This window comes from Pseudophryne corroboree, chromosome 2 (genome assembly GCF_028390025.1).
Source record: "Pseudophryne corroboree isolate aPseCor3 chromosome 2, aPseCor3.hap2, whole genome shotgun sequence".
Classification (NCBI taxonomy): Eukaryota; Metazoa; Chordata; class Amphibia; order Anura; family Myobatrachidae; genus Pseudophryne; species Pseudophryne corroboree.
Window position 1 is genome coordinate 46,750,739 of NC_086445.1, and position 16,357 is coordinate 46,767,095.

General features: G+C 49.8%; 1 protein-coding gene across 1 annotated transcript in view; it reads right to left on the minus strand.

Annotated features, from left to right (window-relative positions):
• The window catches only part of LOC134990002 (retinal guanylyl cyclase 2-like), a 253,537-nt gene that overhangs the window by 20,701 nt on the left and 216,479 nt on the right, over positions 1-16,357 (minus strand). The window contains exons 11-12 of the mRNA XM_063950643.1: positions 4,814-4,962; positions 3,522-3,685 (exon numbers count right to left, since the gene is read on the minus strand). Of these exons, the coding sequence (XP_063806713.1) occupies positions 3,522-3,685; positions 4,814-4,962 (313 nt within the window). The remainder of the gene's footprint in view (positions 1-3,521; positions 3,686-4,813; positions 4,963-16,357) is intronic.

The following is a 16,357-nucleotide window of genomic DNA, read 5'->3' on the forward strand; positions in this document are numbered from 1 at the left end:
TCCTCTGCGACCTCTATTAGACACAGAGAGAATTCATTTAAACTATATGTCCGTTGGTACTTGGTTCCGACGCGACTAAGTAGAATATACCCTTCCGCCTCGGATAGGTGTTGGAGGGGTTGCGGATCGGAGGGTACCCTGCTCCATATATTTTGGGATTGTCCCAGGATAGCTTCACTCTGGAAGGTCATTCGGAGATTGATTTTGCGAATCACTGGAGTGAACATGCCCTCTTCCCCGTCCTTCTTTCTTTTCCCGAGACCTATCCCCGGAACACCGAAATCTTCACAAAAGCTCATCTGGCATATCACGACCGCACTGAGATGTAAAATAGCTTTCCACTGGAAGTCGCACACAATTCCATCCATTGCGGCTGTGGTTGCTGCCGTCTGGGATACTTACCAAATGGAATTCCTTTCTAGTGTGGTGAAAAGCAGTGCATCAGCCCTTACTGATATCTGGTCCCCATGGCTGGCGTACTATAAATGCCCCCCCCCCCCCCCCCCGTTGACATTCGGTTTTTGATATACTCGCATATTTGATTTCATATGTATGCATTGCTGTACCCCACTCCCTCTCCCCTCCCTCCCTTTTTCCTTCTGTCTTCCCCTCCCCCATCCAACTGTTCATTGTCTATTGTACTATGACAAGAAATTTCAATAAACAGTATTTACAAAAAAAAAAGGACATCCTGGAACTAGAAAAGATTCAGAGACGGGCAACCAAATTGATTAAGGAGTTGGAGATGCCAGAATATGAGAAAAGGCTTGCTAGGCTAGGCATGTTTACACTGGAAAAAAGGAAATTAAGAGGGAACATGATTAACATTTACAAATATATAAGGAGACAATACACAGAGCTAGCAGGGTTTTGTTTTTGGTAAGATCAACACAAAGGACATGCGGACAGCCGATTAGGTTAGAGGAGAGGAGATTTCGCACTCAGAGGCGGAAAGGTTTCTTCACAGTAAGGACAATACATATTTGGAATTCCCTGCCTGAGAGAGTAGTAATGGCGGACTCGATCATTACTTTTAAGAATGGGCTAGATTAATTCCTGTCGGATAAAGATATACAGGGTTATGGTGGGTAAATCATGCACTATAGTAAAAAAGAAAAAAAGCTGAATAGACATAACGGCTAAACATTCACTACAGTTAAAATTAGTTTTAAAATATTACAGTGTAGGAGATCACTTACAGGTTGAACTCGATGGACAAAATTGTCTTTTTTCAACCTCAGAAACTATGTTACTATGTTACCTCTCTCCAAGGCTTAGTACATATTTACCGTGTAGTGAGTTAACTATTATACTGCAAACTAAAGGTTATTCAGAAATATGCAGAATTGGTTGCCCATAGTGTAATTGCTGTTTTATGACGTCATTCTGAAGGGACATCCCTCACTAAATGTGCTGTATTGTCCCCATATTGTATATAGATGTGTTACAGGATGAGATATTTAATATAGTTTCAGGATGCTGAGAACGCATTATAATTACCAGATTTCATTTTTGGGGCTGCTTGGATGGGATGCAATTAAAATACCGGCTGTTGGGATCCCGGCTTTCAGGAGACCAACGACCAAATCCCGGTGAGATACAGCAAGATGGAATCCCAACCTCCGCAGGGTATTCCCACTTGGTTGGGGAGTCCACGCCTCCAGCTGAGTGGGAATAACCGGTGGCTTCCTTACTCGCCAACTGGGCCAGAAGCATGGCGAGTACAGCAAGCCCACAAGGGGACGTCATGCCTCGCTGCTGGGATTCCAACAGGCGGGATGCAGCTGTCAGTATACGGACAGTCACAGCCGTCATCCCGCCTGTCGGTAAAACATACAAATTCCGCTTGGATATGGTGCGTCAGTCAGTGCTCTCTATAGCTTGCTGTTCAGCTGCACACTTTAGGCCTGATTCTGCATCATAAATGTGACGGAATGGGAGCAGAATGCTAATATCCACCCATATTCCTAAGCATCTATGCGATCGCACCATCGCAGAGAAACGACTAAGATGCGCATGGCTGAATGACTCGTAAGTTCACAAAGATGCACTTGCAGCCCGTGACACATGCGCAGTTTGCTAAACACGGCTAGTTGCTGCTGCATTCCATCCTGGGGAATCTGGACCTTTATGTAAAAGTATTTATAAGCTCTACTCTACCTAGTAAATTAAACCATTGGAACCTATGAGAGTTCTGTTGTTCTCTTGGTTCTATCGCCAGATTGGTGATAATAGCAGAATGTGGATACATACCTCCCAACTGTCCCGATTTTCGCAGGACAGTCCCCAGAAAAATGGGACAGTCCCGCTGTCCCACTTGTGGGCTGCAGTGTCCCGCAGTGGGTGGGGAAGGGGGGGGTGGAGTTGGAAGGCTCCTGTCAATCACTGTCATAGACATTGAATGTCTATTCAATGGAGACAGAGTGTCTAGGGGTATGCCGGAAAATGGGGGCGTGGTTTACGATACGCAAATCCTCGCCCCTTTTACATAGGCCACTCCCTCCTTTTCAGGCTTGTGCTCTACGCGCACGCAGGAGTCCCGTTTTCCTCCATTTCAAATGTTGGGAGGTATGTGGATATAAATTTTTTTACCCAGTGTACCATTGCATTTCCACCTGCATCTGAAATTTGCAAGAGGTTGTGGGGGACAGTTCCAGAAATTGTGACGCAACCACAGCTAACATACAGTATATAGGGCCTAATTCAGACCACTTTGGGGTCTATTCATGAAGCAGTGAAATGTGTGGAGAAGTGAGCCAGTGGAGAAGTTGTCCATGTCATCCAATCAGCATTGAAGTAACATTTAGAATTTGCATACTATACGATTATACAGAGCACCTGATTGGTTGCCATGGGCAACCTCTCCACTGGCTCACTTCTCCACTCTTTTCACTGCTTCATGAATAGACCCCTTTATCTCTTGTTAAGGCTTAATACATTTGGGCCATAATTGGGTAGAAGTATCAAACAATGGAGAGAGATAAAGTACTATCTTCCAACTGCCATGTTACAGGCTGTGTTTGAAAAATGACAGTTAGGAGCTTTATCTCTCTCTGGGGATTCTCCCCTACTGTATGGTGGGCAGGCTAGGTGGAGAGGGTGGTCTTCAGTTTGCCAGCTGTTGGGATCCCGGCGCACAGTATACCGGCGCCGGAATCCCGACACCCGGCATACCGACACCTTTTCTCCCTCTTGGGGGTCCATGACCCCCCTGGAGGGAGAATAGATAGCGTGGCACACATAGTGCGCCACCATGCCCGCAAGGGGCTCATTTGCCCTCGCCCAGCTGTCGGTATGCCAGCGGTTAGGATTCCGACGCCGGTATGCTGGCTGCTGGAAACCCGTCCGTCAGCATACCATACTGCACCCGGTGGAGATGCCTCCTTGTCATTCCATGATATAAGTTCTAACTGATCACGGACAACACGTCACGCTTTTTATCAGTAATTTACGACTTTCATCTGACAAAAGAGCGCAATGGTTACAGCGCCCTAGAACACAATGAGACGGTCTGTACTCACGGCGGCAGCATTTGCGAGAGGAGTTTTTCTGTTTTCTGTTTCTCCACCTCTAGTTCCTCCGTCCTCTCCCTGATTAGATCCTCTAAGTTACTGGAGTACTGTTCCAGCATCCGTAGCATGGAGTCTATAATGTTGGTTTTCTTTCCCTTGTTGATGGTTTTAAACTGAAAATAAAACAAAAGTTAATTGTGGATGTCGTTCAACTTTGGTGGACGAATGATGATTTTCTTTGATCAAAATTGGCTTCAACCTGTAGAAACTGCATTCATATGGCGGCACACAACGTTTGGTAACAAATAGTAATTAAATAGAAAGTTCCCGTGTAGTTAATCAAACATTCTAAAGATGACAGGTGGGAGCGTTGGCCATTGCAAATAATCAGCTCTAGCTATCATTTTATAGAATGTACTAGATACACCAATCAGCCATAACATTAAAACCTCCTGCCTAATATTATGTAGCCCCCTTTCCCCCTTTGTGCCACCAAAACAACCTTGACCCATTGGGGCATGGACTTCAGAAGACCTCTGAAGGTGTCCTGTGGAATCTGGCACCAAGACGTTAGCAGCAGGTCTAAGTTGTGAGGTGGGGCCTCCATGGCTCAGACTTATTTTCCAGCACATCCCACAGATGTTTGATCGGACTGAGATATGTGGAACTGAAGGCCAAGTCAACACCTTGAACTCTTTGTCATGTTTCTCAAACCATTCCTGAACAATGTTTGCGGTGTGGCTAGGTGCATTATCCTGCTTAAAGAGGCCATCAGGGAATACCATTGCCATGACAAGGTGTACTGAGTCTGTTTTAGGTAGGTTTTAAATGCCAAAGTAGCATCCACATGAATGCCAGGAACCAAGCGTTCCCAGAAGAACATTACCCAGAGCACCCCATAGCCCCTGCTGGCTTGTCTTCTTCCCATAGTGCATCCTGCTGCCATCTCTTCCTCAGGTAAATGACGCACACGCACCTGGCTGTCCACACAATGGTAAAAGAAAAGGTGATTCATTAGGCTGGGCCACCTTCTTCCACTGCTCCATGGTCCAGTACCGACACTCACATCATTTGTCCTGCTTTCAAACATCAACTTCAAGAACGGAGTGTTCACATTCTTCCTAATATATCCCACCCCTTGACAGGTGCCATTGCAATGAGATAATCACTGTTATTCACTTCCCCCACAAGTGGTTTTAATGTTATGGCTGATGAGTGTAAGTGATGGTGTTGCTATGGGCAACTACTACACTGGAGAAGGGTGGATGCATCTCCCCTCTAAGATTTAATCTATCACCAACCTGATCGAAGATCTCATCGATCGTTGGCCTCCTGTCCGCTAGTTCACTCCAACATTGCTTCATGAGCTGAATGCACTCAAGGGGGGCCTGGTCGGGGGCCACAGTTGGGCGACATAATGGAGGCGGCTTTTTCACCTTCCTAATGATTTCTGTGGGGAAAAAAACATAAGTGTAACATAAATGACATTCCAGACTTTTCTTTACCCTACTGCACTGTACAATAAGTATTTCAACAAAAAATATTATAGTTTATTGGTTCTCTTACAAACAACAGTGCTGTGCACATCCATTGTTACACTTACAGGAGGAGATGTTATTGGAGTCCCAAAAACTGTGACCCCTCTGTGGCCCTTACCTGGGACAGGCTACCTAGGTAACTAAGAACCTTGTAATTTGATCAGTGCATGGGAAAACAAATTTGCAGCACATTATTATAACCACCAGCTAATAGCCAAAGTAGGGGCGTCAGAATGTTTTTTACTTGGAAGGGGGGGGGGGGATAACATTTAATTTCGGCGCCCCTAGCTTCTGGCCACCTTAGATAGGTCGCTTGCACCTGTATGGCACTCTAGAGCAGCTGGGAGTGAGTGGCCTCTTGTATACATTACACCTGGTGGAGTCCATTACACACATTATGCCAGGTAGAGCCCATTATGCCTGGTACAGCCCTTTATACACATTTCGCCTGGTAGAGCCCATTACACATGTTACATATGATGCCTGGTAGAGCCCATTACATGTTACACATTACGCCTGGTAGAGCTCATTACACGTTACACATTACGCCTGGTAGAGCCACGTTACACATTACGCCTGGTAGAGCCCATTACACATGTTACAAATGACGCCTGGTAGAGCCCATTACACGTTACACATTACGCCTGGTAGAGCCCGTTACACGTTACACATTACGCCTGGTAGAGCCCATTACATGTTACACATTACGCCTGGTAGAGCTCATTACACGTTACACATTACGCCTGGTAGAGCCACGTTACACATTACGCCTGGTAGAGCCCATTACACATGTTACATATGACGCTTGGTAGAGCCCATTACACACGTTACACATTACGCCTGGTAGAGCCCATTACACGTTACACATTACGCCTGGTAGAGCCCATTACACGTTACACATTACACCTGGTAGAGCTCATTACACGTTACACATTACGCCTGGTAGAGCTCATTACATGTTACACATTACGCCTGGTAGAGCTCATTACACGTTACACATTACGCCTGGTAGAGCCCATTACACGTTACACATTACGCCTGGTAGAGCTCATTACACGTTACACATTACGCCTGGTAGAACCCATTACACATGTTACACATTACGCCTGGTAGAGCCCATTACACGTTACACATTACGCCTAGTAGAGCCCATTACACGTTACACATTACGCCTGGTAGAGCCCATTACATGTTACACATTACCCCTGGTAGAGCTCATTACACATGTTACACATTACGCCTGGTAGAGCCCATTACACGTTACACATTACGCCTGGTAGAGCCCATTGCATGTTACACATTATGCCTGGTAGAGCCCATTATACACATTACACCAGGCAGAGCCCATTACACGTTACACATTACGCCAGGTAGAGCCCATTATACATATTACGCCAGATATAGCCCATTATACACATTATGCCAGGTAGAGCCACTTGTACACATTACGCAAGGTAGAGCCTATTATACATATTACACCTGGTAGAGCCCATTACACGTTACACATTATGCCTGGTTACCCATTATACACATTACGCCTTGTAGAGCCCATTACACGTTACACATTACGCCAGATAGAGCAACTCCTCCTCCTCCTCCTTATTGCTCCTCTCGCTACTCCTTCCCCACAGCCAGCAGCTATGAGCTATGTTGCTGCTTACCTCTGCTGCCATGAGCAGCATGTCTCTGCAGAGCGTAGACACTTCAGGAAATGTGGTGGGGTTGGCGGAGCCAGGGCCGGCCCAAGCCTAATTTTTTTGGTAAGCAAATAATAGGATTTTGGTACCTACCGGTAAATCCTTTTCTCGTAGTCCATAGAGGATGCTGGGTCCACATTAGTACCATGGGGTATAGACGTGTCCACCAGGAGCCATTGGCACTTTAAGAGTTTAAGAGTGTGGGCTGGCTCCTCCCTCTATGCCCCTCCTACCAGACTCAGTCTAGAAACTGTGCCCGAGGAGACGACATACTTCGAGAGAAGGACTTAACACAGATAGTGGTGAGATTCAGACCAGCTCACATATACAGGGCACGTCAAGCAGTAGCGGATCTTGCCACGGGCAAGCAGTACTTTTGCCCGGGGCGCCGCCTTCCGGAGGGCGCCGCACCAGGGCAAGATCCGCTACTGGTGTGTGTCCCCTGCTGCCCGCTGCCCGCTGCCCCCGGCCGCTACCGCTGGGAAGGGAAACTAGACGCGTACGCGTCTAGTTTCCCTTCCTGGAGAGGTCCTTTACTGTGCGGTGCGCGATGACGTCATCGCGCACCGCACAGCAAAGGTCCTCTCCACGAAGGGAACTAGACGCTACGCGTCTAGTTTCCCTTCGTGGAGAGGACCTTTGCTGTGCGGTGCGCGATGACGTCATCGCGCACCGCACATCAATTCAGCTGTACAGGGGGCGTAAATGACCACGCCCCCTGTACAAAGCCACGCCCCCTAACGCCGCCCGGGGCGCCACAAGCCCCGGAGCCGGCCCTGACGTCAAGTCAACTAGCTTGAACTAATCAGCAAACGGCTGAAACATTACTTACCCAGTAACTATGCAGTACGCAACTAAACGAAGTGGTACTGAACCAAATAAAATATGCAGGAAAACGAAGCGCTGGGCGGGCGCCCAGCATCCTCTACGGACTACGAAAAAAGGATTTACCGGTAGGTACCAAAATCCTATTTACTCATTAGTACCATGGGGATGTACCAAAGCTCCCAGAACGGGCTCCTGCAGAACTGACTGACTGAACTTCAGATCATCAGAGGCCAAAGTAACGAACTTGTAGAACTTTGCAAACATGTTCGACACAGACCAAGTTGCAGTTCGGCAAAGCTGCGTGGCCGATACAACCCCGGGCAGCCGCCCAGGAAGACCCCACCTTACACGTAGAGTGGGCCTTAACAGATTTTGGACACGGCAGTCCTGCCGTAGAATAAGCGTGCTGGATAGTGAACCTAATCCAGCGAGAAATAGTCTGTTTAGAAGCAGGACACCCAATTTTCTTGGGATCATATAGGACAAACAGAGAGTCTGACTTTCTGTGACGAGAAGTTCTCTTCACATAAATCTTCAGAGCCCTAATGACATCCAAGAACTTTAAAGTAATTGAGGAGTCAGTAGCCACTGGCACCACAATAGGTTGGTTGATATGAAATGCCGACACAACCTTCGGAAGAAACTGCTGGCGTGTCCAGAGCTCAGCTCTGTCTTCGTGTAAGATCAAGTAAGGGCTTTTACAGGATAAAGCACCCAGCTCGGACACCCGCCTAGTAGTAGCTAAGGCCAACAAAGTGACCGCCTTCCATGTGAGAAATTTGACCTCCACCTCCTGTAGAGGCTCAAACCAATCTGACTGGAGGAACTGCAACACCACGTTAAGGTCCCAGGGCGCCGTAGGCGGTACAAAGGGAGTTTGGATATGCAGAACACCCTTCAAAAAGGTCTGAAACTCAGGGAGGGCAGCCAATTGTTTCTGAAAGAAAATGGACAGGGCTGAAATCTGGACCTTCACAGATCCCAACCTCAGCCCCATATCAACTCTAGCTTGCAGGAAGAGGAGAAAACGTCCTAGTTGAAACTCCACCGCAGGAAACTTATTGGACTCACACCAAGAGACACATTTCTTCCAAATACGATGGTAATGTTTAGACATTACCCCTTTCCTAGCCTGTATGAGGGTAGGAATCACTTCTTTCGGAATACCCTTCCGAGCAAGAATCAGGCGCTCAACTTCCATGCCGTCAAATGTAGCCGCGGTAAGTCTTGATAGGCGAACGGACCCTGCTGCAGCAGGTCCTCCCGAAGAGGAAGAGGCCTCGGCTCTTCTTGCAGTAGATCCAGAAGGAAACACGTACACTGACTGGAACACCCATGGAGACACCAGGGCGTCCACCACCACTGCCTGAGGTTCCCTAGACCAGGAACAATAATGCCGAAGCTTCTTGCTGAGACGAGAGGCCATCATGTCTATTTGGGGTAGACCACAAAGATCTGTCACCTCCTTAAACACCTCCGTATGTAGGCCTCACTCTCCCGGATGGAGATCGTGTCTGCTGAGGAAGTCTGCTTCCCAGTTGTCTACTCCCGGAATGAAGATGGCTGACAGCGCCAACGCGTGCTTTTCCGTCCAGATGAGTATTCTTGTGACATTGCCGCTCTGCTGTTCATTCCGCCCTGTCGGTTTATGTAAGCCACTGTTATTACGTTGTCCGACTGTACTTGAATAGCCCTGTTTCTTAGAAGAGGGGCCACCTGAAGAAGACCGTTGTAGACGGCTCTTAGTTCCAGAATGTTGATGGGCAGGCCGGCTTCCAGGCTCGACCATCTTCCTTGGAAGTTATCCCTTGAGTGACTGCTCCCCAGCCCCGGAGGCTCGCATCCGTCGTTAGCAGGACCCAGTCCTGAATTCCGAACCTGCTGCCCTCCAGGAGGTGAGGCAATTGGAGCCACCAGAGGAGTGAGATCCTTGCCCTTGGCGACAGACGAATTCTCTGATGCATGTGGAGGTGAGAACCCGACCACTTGTCCAGGAGGTCCAGTTGGAAGGTCCGAGCATGAAACCTCCTGTACTGGAGAGCCTCGTAGGAGGCCACTATCTTTCCCAATAGGCGAATGCATTGATGAACCGACACCCAGGGTGGCTTCAAGACCCGTACCATGGATTGGATCACCAACGCCTTGTCCCGTGGAGGGAATACCCGCTGTACTTCCGTATCCAGGATCATTCCCAGAAACGACAATCTCCGGGTCGGTTCCAAATGTGACTTTGGAAAATTCAGAATCCACCCGTGACTCTGAAGCAGCCGTGTTGTGAGAACAATGGATTGCAGCAGCTTTTCCCTGGACGATGCCTTTATCAGGAGATCATCCAGATAAGGAATGATGTTCACACCCTGTTTTCGGAGTAGCATCATCATCTCTGCCATCACCTTGGTAAACACCCTCGGTGCTGTGGAGAGGCCGAACGGCAGAGCCTGGAACTGAAAATGACAGTCCAGCAACGCGAATCGGAGAGAAGCCTGATGCGGTAGCCAGATCGGAATGTGAATTTACGCATCCTTGATATCCAGGGATACCAGGAATTCCCCCTCTTCCAGACCTGATATCACCGCCCTGAGAGACTCCATCTTGAACTTGAACTGCCTTAGAAAGGGGTTCAACGATTTTAGGTTCAGGATGGGCCTGACTGAACCATCCGGTTTCGGTACCACGAAAAGGTTCAAATAGTAACCCTTTGTCAGCATGTGCGGTGGTACTGGCACAATGACTTGTGCCTCTACCAGCCTTTGAACAGCCTCTTGTAGCACTGTGCTGTCCTCCAACAGAGTTGGCAAGCCCCAAGTTGAAAAAACGATGAGGAGGGAGACTTTGAAATTCCAGCCTGTATCCGTGAAAGACAATATCCACCACCCAGGGATCCAGGCCGGAGGAGACCCAGACATGACTGAATTGTCTGAGTTTCGCACCCACGGGCCCCACCACCGGGCCATCCCATCCACCGTCATGCGGAGGACTTAGGGGTACCTGAAGCAGGCTTTTGTTCTTGGGAACCCGCAGCGACAAGTTTCTTGGATTTAACCTTACCTCCCCTGAAGAAGGTACCGGATGATTTGGCCTTTCTGGACTTGATGGGCCGAAAGGACTGTGTCACGATCCAGGTAATTCCTTATCAGTATTTACCTTCCAAATGCCTCCTGAGACTGTCCCAGCGTTCCAAGCCTGGATTCCATCTGCACTGTCTGTGTGCAGCACGCTGCATCTCTGTCTCTAATCTCTTTACTGTGATTCTGGCAGCTTCATGGTTAAAGCTCACATGCAAGTTACAAACAGTCTTTCCCTCCAAATTCAAACATGGGCGCAGCCATGTTTGTTTTCATCACATGTTACTTTTCAGCCAATCAGCTGCACTCTGGTTTCTACCTAATTACCCAGCAGCTGCACTCTAGACTCTGCTTAATCAGCCAGCCAATCCCTGTTTCCCAGCTGGTATAAATATCTTGTTCCTGGGCTGGAAAGTTGGTCAGTGCTTCAAGTGTCTTCAGTGATTCCAGTGTGCAGTTCTTCCATGGACTTTCTCTGCTGTACAGCCTGACTCTGCAGTGTCTACATTGCTCCCTGTGACTGGCAGTTACCTGAGACCGGCTTCCAGCTTCTAGCTTCCAGCGGTGCTCTGCCCTGCCAGTAACCATCGGTGTTCCGCCATCGATCCCCAGTAACCATCGGTGTTCCGCCATCGATCCCCAGTCACCAACGGTGTTCCGCCATCGATCCCCAGTCTCCATCGGTGTTCCACCATCGATCCCAAGTCTCCATCGGTGCTCCGCCATCGATCCCAAGTCTCCATCGGTGCTCCGCCATCGATCCCAAGTCTCCATCGGTGCTCCGCCATCGATCCCAAGTCACCATCGGTGTTCCGTCATCGATCCCAAGTATTTATCTGAACTGTGATTCCTGTTACCTGTACCAAGTCATCAGTATTCCTCTGAACTGTGTTTAATAAACCTTTGAACTTTCCTTCGTTGTCTTGGTCACGCCTTCGGGCATTTGTTCTAAAGGTTCCCTGCATGTCTAAGAACCCTGTACTGCCTCCCAGGTACACATATACCTCAGCCCCTACAACTGAGGCTTCCCCCTGGTCAGCACCAGCCCTCAGTTTGTGACAGTAAGCACTGACCCAATGGATCCGGCCGGAGACCAGGTCCAAGCGACCAGGCCGATGCAAGAACTTGCAGCCTGCCTTGAACGTCAGGAGACTGCACAGGGCCATGTGATCCGCTGTCTCCAGGACCTCTCCTCTCGGCTGGATGGAATACAAGTAACCCTCCGTGGTTCAGGGGCGTCTGTGTCTACAGCCCAAGAAGGGGCGTCTGTGTCTACAGCCCAAGAAGGGGCGTCTGTGTCTACAGCCCAAGAAGGGGCGTCTGTGTCTACAGCCCAAGAAGGGACGTCTGTGTCTACAGCCCAAGAAGGGGCGTCTGTGTCTACAACCCCAGGAGGGGTATCCAATGTTCAAGCTCTAGTAGGGGCATATGAGTCTTCTCAAAAAGGAGTTTCTGATCTGTCAACCCAAGGAGGGGTGCTGGAGAAAACAACCCTGAGAGAGGTGTCTGATTCGTCAACCCCAGGAGGGGTCACCAAAGTTTCAGCCCCAAGGGAAGTATCCAGAGCCAAGTTCCCAGATGGAAATTTTTGTGCTACAGATGCAGTTATGAACTCCTGTTTGCCGTCTTCAGAGAGCACCACCCTGTTGGCATCCAGCATGGACCATGTCCAGGATGGTCTATCTGAACACTCAGATACCACTCATTCCGGTTCTAACCGGATTCAGACTACTTCAGTTCCAGCTGATTCAACGGTCTCCAAACTCAATCCTGTCCTATCCGTCGGCCCAAGGTCTCCGCTGGTCTCAGCCGGTTCAAGTTTGTCTGGACTCAATCTGGTCTCGTCCATAGGTCCAGTACAGTCTCATCTGGTTCCAGCCAGTTCAAGTTCATCAGGATTCAATCTAGATCCTTCCGTTTGTTCAGGTAAAGAATTTATAAGAAGTGTCCTGGGGCCACTCCTAAAGGAGGGGGTGCTGTCACGATCCAGGTAATTCCTTATCAGTATTTACCTTCCAAATGCCTCCTGAGACTGTCCCAGCGTTCCAAGCCTGGATTCCATCTGCACTGTCTGTGTGCAGCACGCTGCATCTCTGTCTCTAATCTCTTTACTGTGATTCTGGCAGCTTCATGGTTAAAGCTCACATGCAAGTTACAAACAGTCTTTCCCTCCAAATTCAAACATGGGCGCAGCCATGTTTGTTTTCATCACATGTTACTTTTCAGCCAATCAGCTGCACTCTGGTTTCTACCTAATTACCCAGCAGCTGCACTCTAGACTCTGCTTAATCAGCCAGCCAATCCCTGTTTCCCAGCTGGTATAAATATCTTGTTCCTGGCCTGGAAAGTTGGTCAGTGCTTCAATTGTCTTCAGTGATTCCAGTGTGCAGTTCTTCCATGGACTTTCTCTGCTGTACAGCCTGACTCTGCAGTGTCTACATTGCTCCCTGTGACTGGCAGTTACCTGAGACCGGCTTCCAGCTTCAAGCTTCCAGCGGTGCTCTGCCCTGCCAGTAACCATCGGTGTTCCGCCATCGATCCCCAGTAACCATCGGTGTTCCGCCATCGATCCCCAGTCATCATCGGTGTTCCGCCATCGATCCCTAGTCTCCATCGGTGCTCCGCCATCGATCCCAAGTCTCCATCGGTGCTCCGCCATCGATCCCAAGTCTCCATCGGTGCTCCGCCATCGATCCCAAGTCTCCATCGGTGCTCCGCCATCGATCCCAAGTCACCATCGGTGTTCCGTCATCGATCCCAAGTATTTATCTGAACTGTGATTCCTGTTACCTGTACCCTACCAAGTCATCAGTATTCCTCTGAACTGTGTTCAATAAACCTTTGAACTTTCCTTCGTTGTCTTGGTCACGCCTTCGGGCATTTGTTCTAAAGGTTCCCTGCATGTCTAAGAACCCTGTACTGCCTCCCAGGTACACATATACCTCAGCCCCTACAACTGAGGCTTCCCCCTGGTCAGCACCAGCCCTCAGTTTGTGACAGACTGCTGCGAAGCTGAGAAGAAGGACCTCTTCGGAGCAGGAGCTGCCGAGGGAAGATACGGAGACTTACCCACTGTAGCGGTAGATATCCACGCGACCAGGGCTTCCCCAAAGAGAGCTTGACCTGTATAGGGCAGCGACTTCACACATTTTCTGGATTCCGCGTTGGCTGACCACTGGCAGAGCCACAGTCCCCGACGAGCTGAAACAGACATGGAAGAAATTCCCGCAGCCATGGAACCCAGGTCTTTCATAGATTCTACCATGAAACCTGCAGAATCATGAATGTTGCGTAAATACTATGCAACGTCATCTCTATCCATCGTATCCAAATCCTTCATCAAGGCAGCCGACCATTTCACTATAGCCTTAGCAATCCATGCGCTAGCAATAGTGGGACGTAATATAGCCCCTGAAGCAGTGTACACTGATTTCAGAGTATTATGAATTTTCTATCTGCCGGCTCCTTTAGGGCGGTAGATCCTGATACCGGTAAAACCACCTTTTTTGAGAGTCTAGATACAGAAGCGTCAACAATCGGCGGGTATTCCCACTTTTTCCTATCCTCCTCAGGGAAAGGAAACGCTACCAGAATCCTCTTAGGAATCTGAAACTTCTTTTCGGGGTTCACCCAGGCCTTTTCAAATATAGCATTCAGCTCTTTTGACGCAGGGAAGGTTAGCGAGGCTTTCTTGTTTTCAGTGAAGAAAGCCTCCTCAACCTGCTCAGGTGTGGTATCATTAACATTTAACACATCCCTGATAGCCTCTATCAACAATTGTACCCCCCTTGCAAGAGATGCGGACCCCCGCAACACATCCCCATCACCATCTGTAGTATCAGAATCGGTATCCGTGTCGTCTTGTGTTACCTGCACAAGCGCACGTTTGTGGGGGTATATAGCGGGGTGACCTGAGGTTCCTGACAAGGGCCACACAGCCATAGAGGACTGTAAGACCTGGGTTGCCGACTCATTACTGGTAACCCTGTCAGAAATCTGAGACATCCAAGTCCTGATAGAGGAAAACCACTCTGGTTCCCTTGCTGGAATCTGTGCTAAACCAGTGCTATCCTGATTGCATGGAATGGGATCATCCCGTGAGGATAAATCCTCAGCAGCATATGACACTGTATCCCTGGACATTGCTGCTAGTGACCACCACACACACACACACACACACACACACACACACACACACACACACACACACACACACACACACACACACACACACACACACACACACACACACTGGGGTAAGACAGAGTTTCCCCCCCAAGAATGGCAAGAGAGAGACAGAGATTGGAGCCAACCCAACCAGCACCCAAACCAAGGAGAAAAACCCCTTTTCAGCGCTGACTTGTGCACCTTAATAGGACAAACAGTCCAGTACTTAGCCTCCCCCCTTCTACAACCCCCTGGTACCGTTACAGTAACTGGAGCTGCTGTGGAGGGATCAGGATCTTCCTTCTGCTGGGCAGCATGCAGGAAAATGGCGCTGGAACGCTGCAGGTCTGCTCTGAGGAGAAGCTCCGCCCCCTTCCCGGCGCTGTCTTCTGCCTAATCTGAGTTCAAATATGGTCTGAGGAGTTGTGCTGGCTGGGATCCCTGGGGCCCGAAAGGCTTGCTGACCAAGTGTGAGGGGTAAGCGCTGGCCCAGGGCACCCCTCACAGCGCCGCACAGTGTGCCGCTGGTACCATCCGGGAGCGCAGTTAATACAGCGCTCCCACCCCTGTTGCCGCCATCTTCACACCGGCCTCCCGCTTGCTAGGCGGGTCGGTGACTAAATCACCACTGCTTCAGCTCTGTAAGGGGTCGGCGGCATGCTGCTGGTGTGAGCGGTTCCCCTGCGGCCAGGGCCGGCTCCAGGCATGTTCCAATAGAGCGGCCGAACAGGGCGCCACACTTTATGGGCGCCGCTAGCTCTGGCCGCCATATTGGAGCCTGGAGCCGTCGCTACAGCTGCAGTCCGCTCCCCTCCCCTCCCCGCTAACCGGCGTCGGCCCGTGAGCCAACCACAGCTCGCGGTCCGGCAGCTGAGGCTGATTGGCTGCCGGACCGCAAGCTTTGATTGGCTTGCGGACCGGCGCCTAGTTGAACCTGTACACCGCCGCCGGAGATTGAGGGCTCCTAGGAGAGGCGCACGCTGCGCTCTCCTCCCTGCCCTCAGCCAAAGAGCAGCACCTAGCAGCAGCCTCAGCAACCATCGCGGTGACCGGTGAGCAGCACGGGGGCAGGTGAGGGGGCGATATCTGGCACTGGGAACATGTCTGTCACTGGGGGCATGAGACATGTGTATCTGGCATTGGGGCATTGGGGCACTGTGGGAGCATTTTTATATCTGGCACTGTGGGGACATATCTGGCACTGTGTGGGCATTTTTATATCTGGCACTGTGGGCATTTATGCATCTGGCACTGTGGGGGGGGGGGCATGGGACATGTGTATCTGGCATTGGGGCCATATCTGGCACTGTGGGGGCATTTTTATATCTGGCACGTGGGGACATATCTGGCACTGTGTGGGCATTTTTATATCTGGCACTGTGGGGACATATCTGGCACTGTGGGGACATATGTGGCACTGTGGGCATTTATGCATCTGGCACTGGGGGCATTTATGCATCTGGCACTGGGGGCATTTATGCATCTGGCACTGGGGGCATTTATGCATCTGGCACTGGGGGCATTTATGTATCTGGCCCTATGGGGGCATA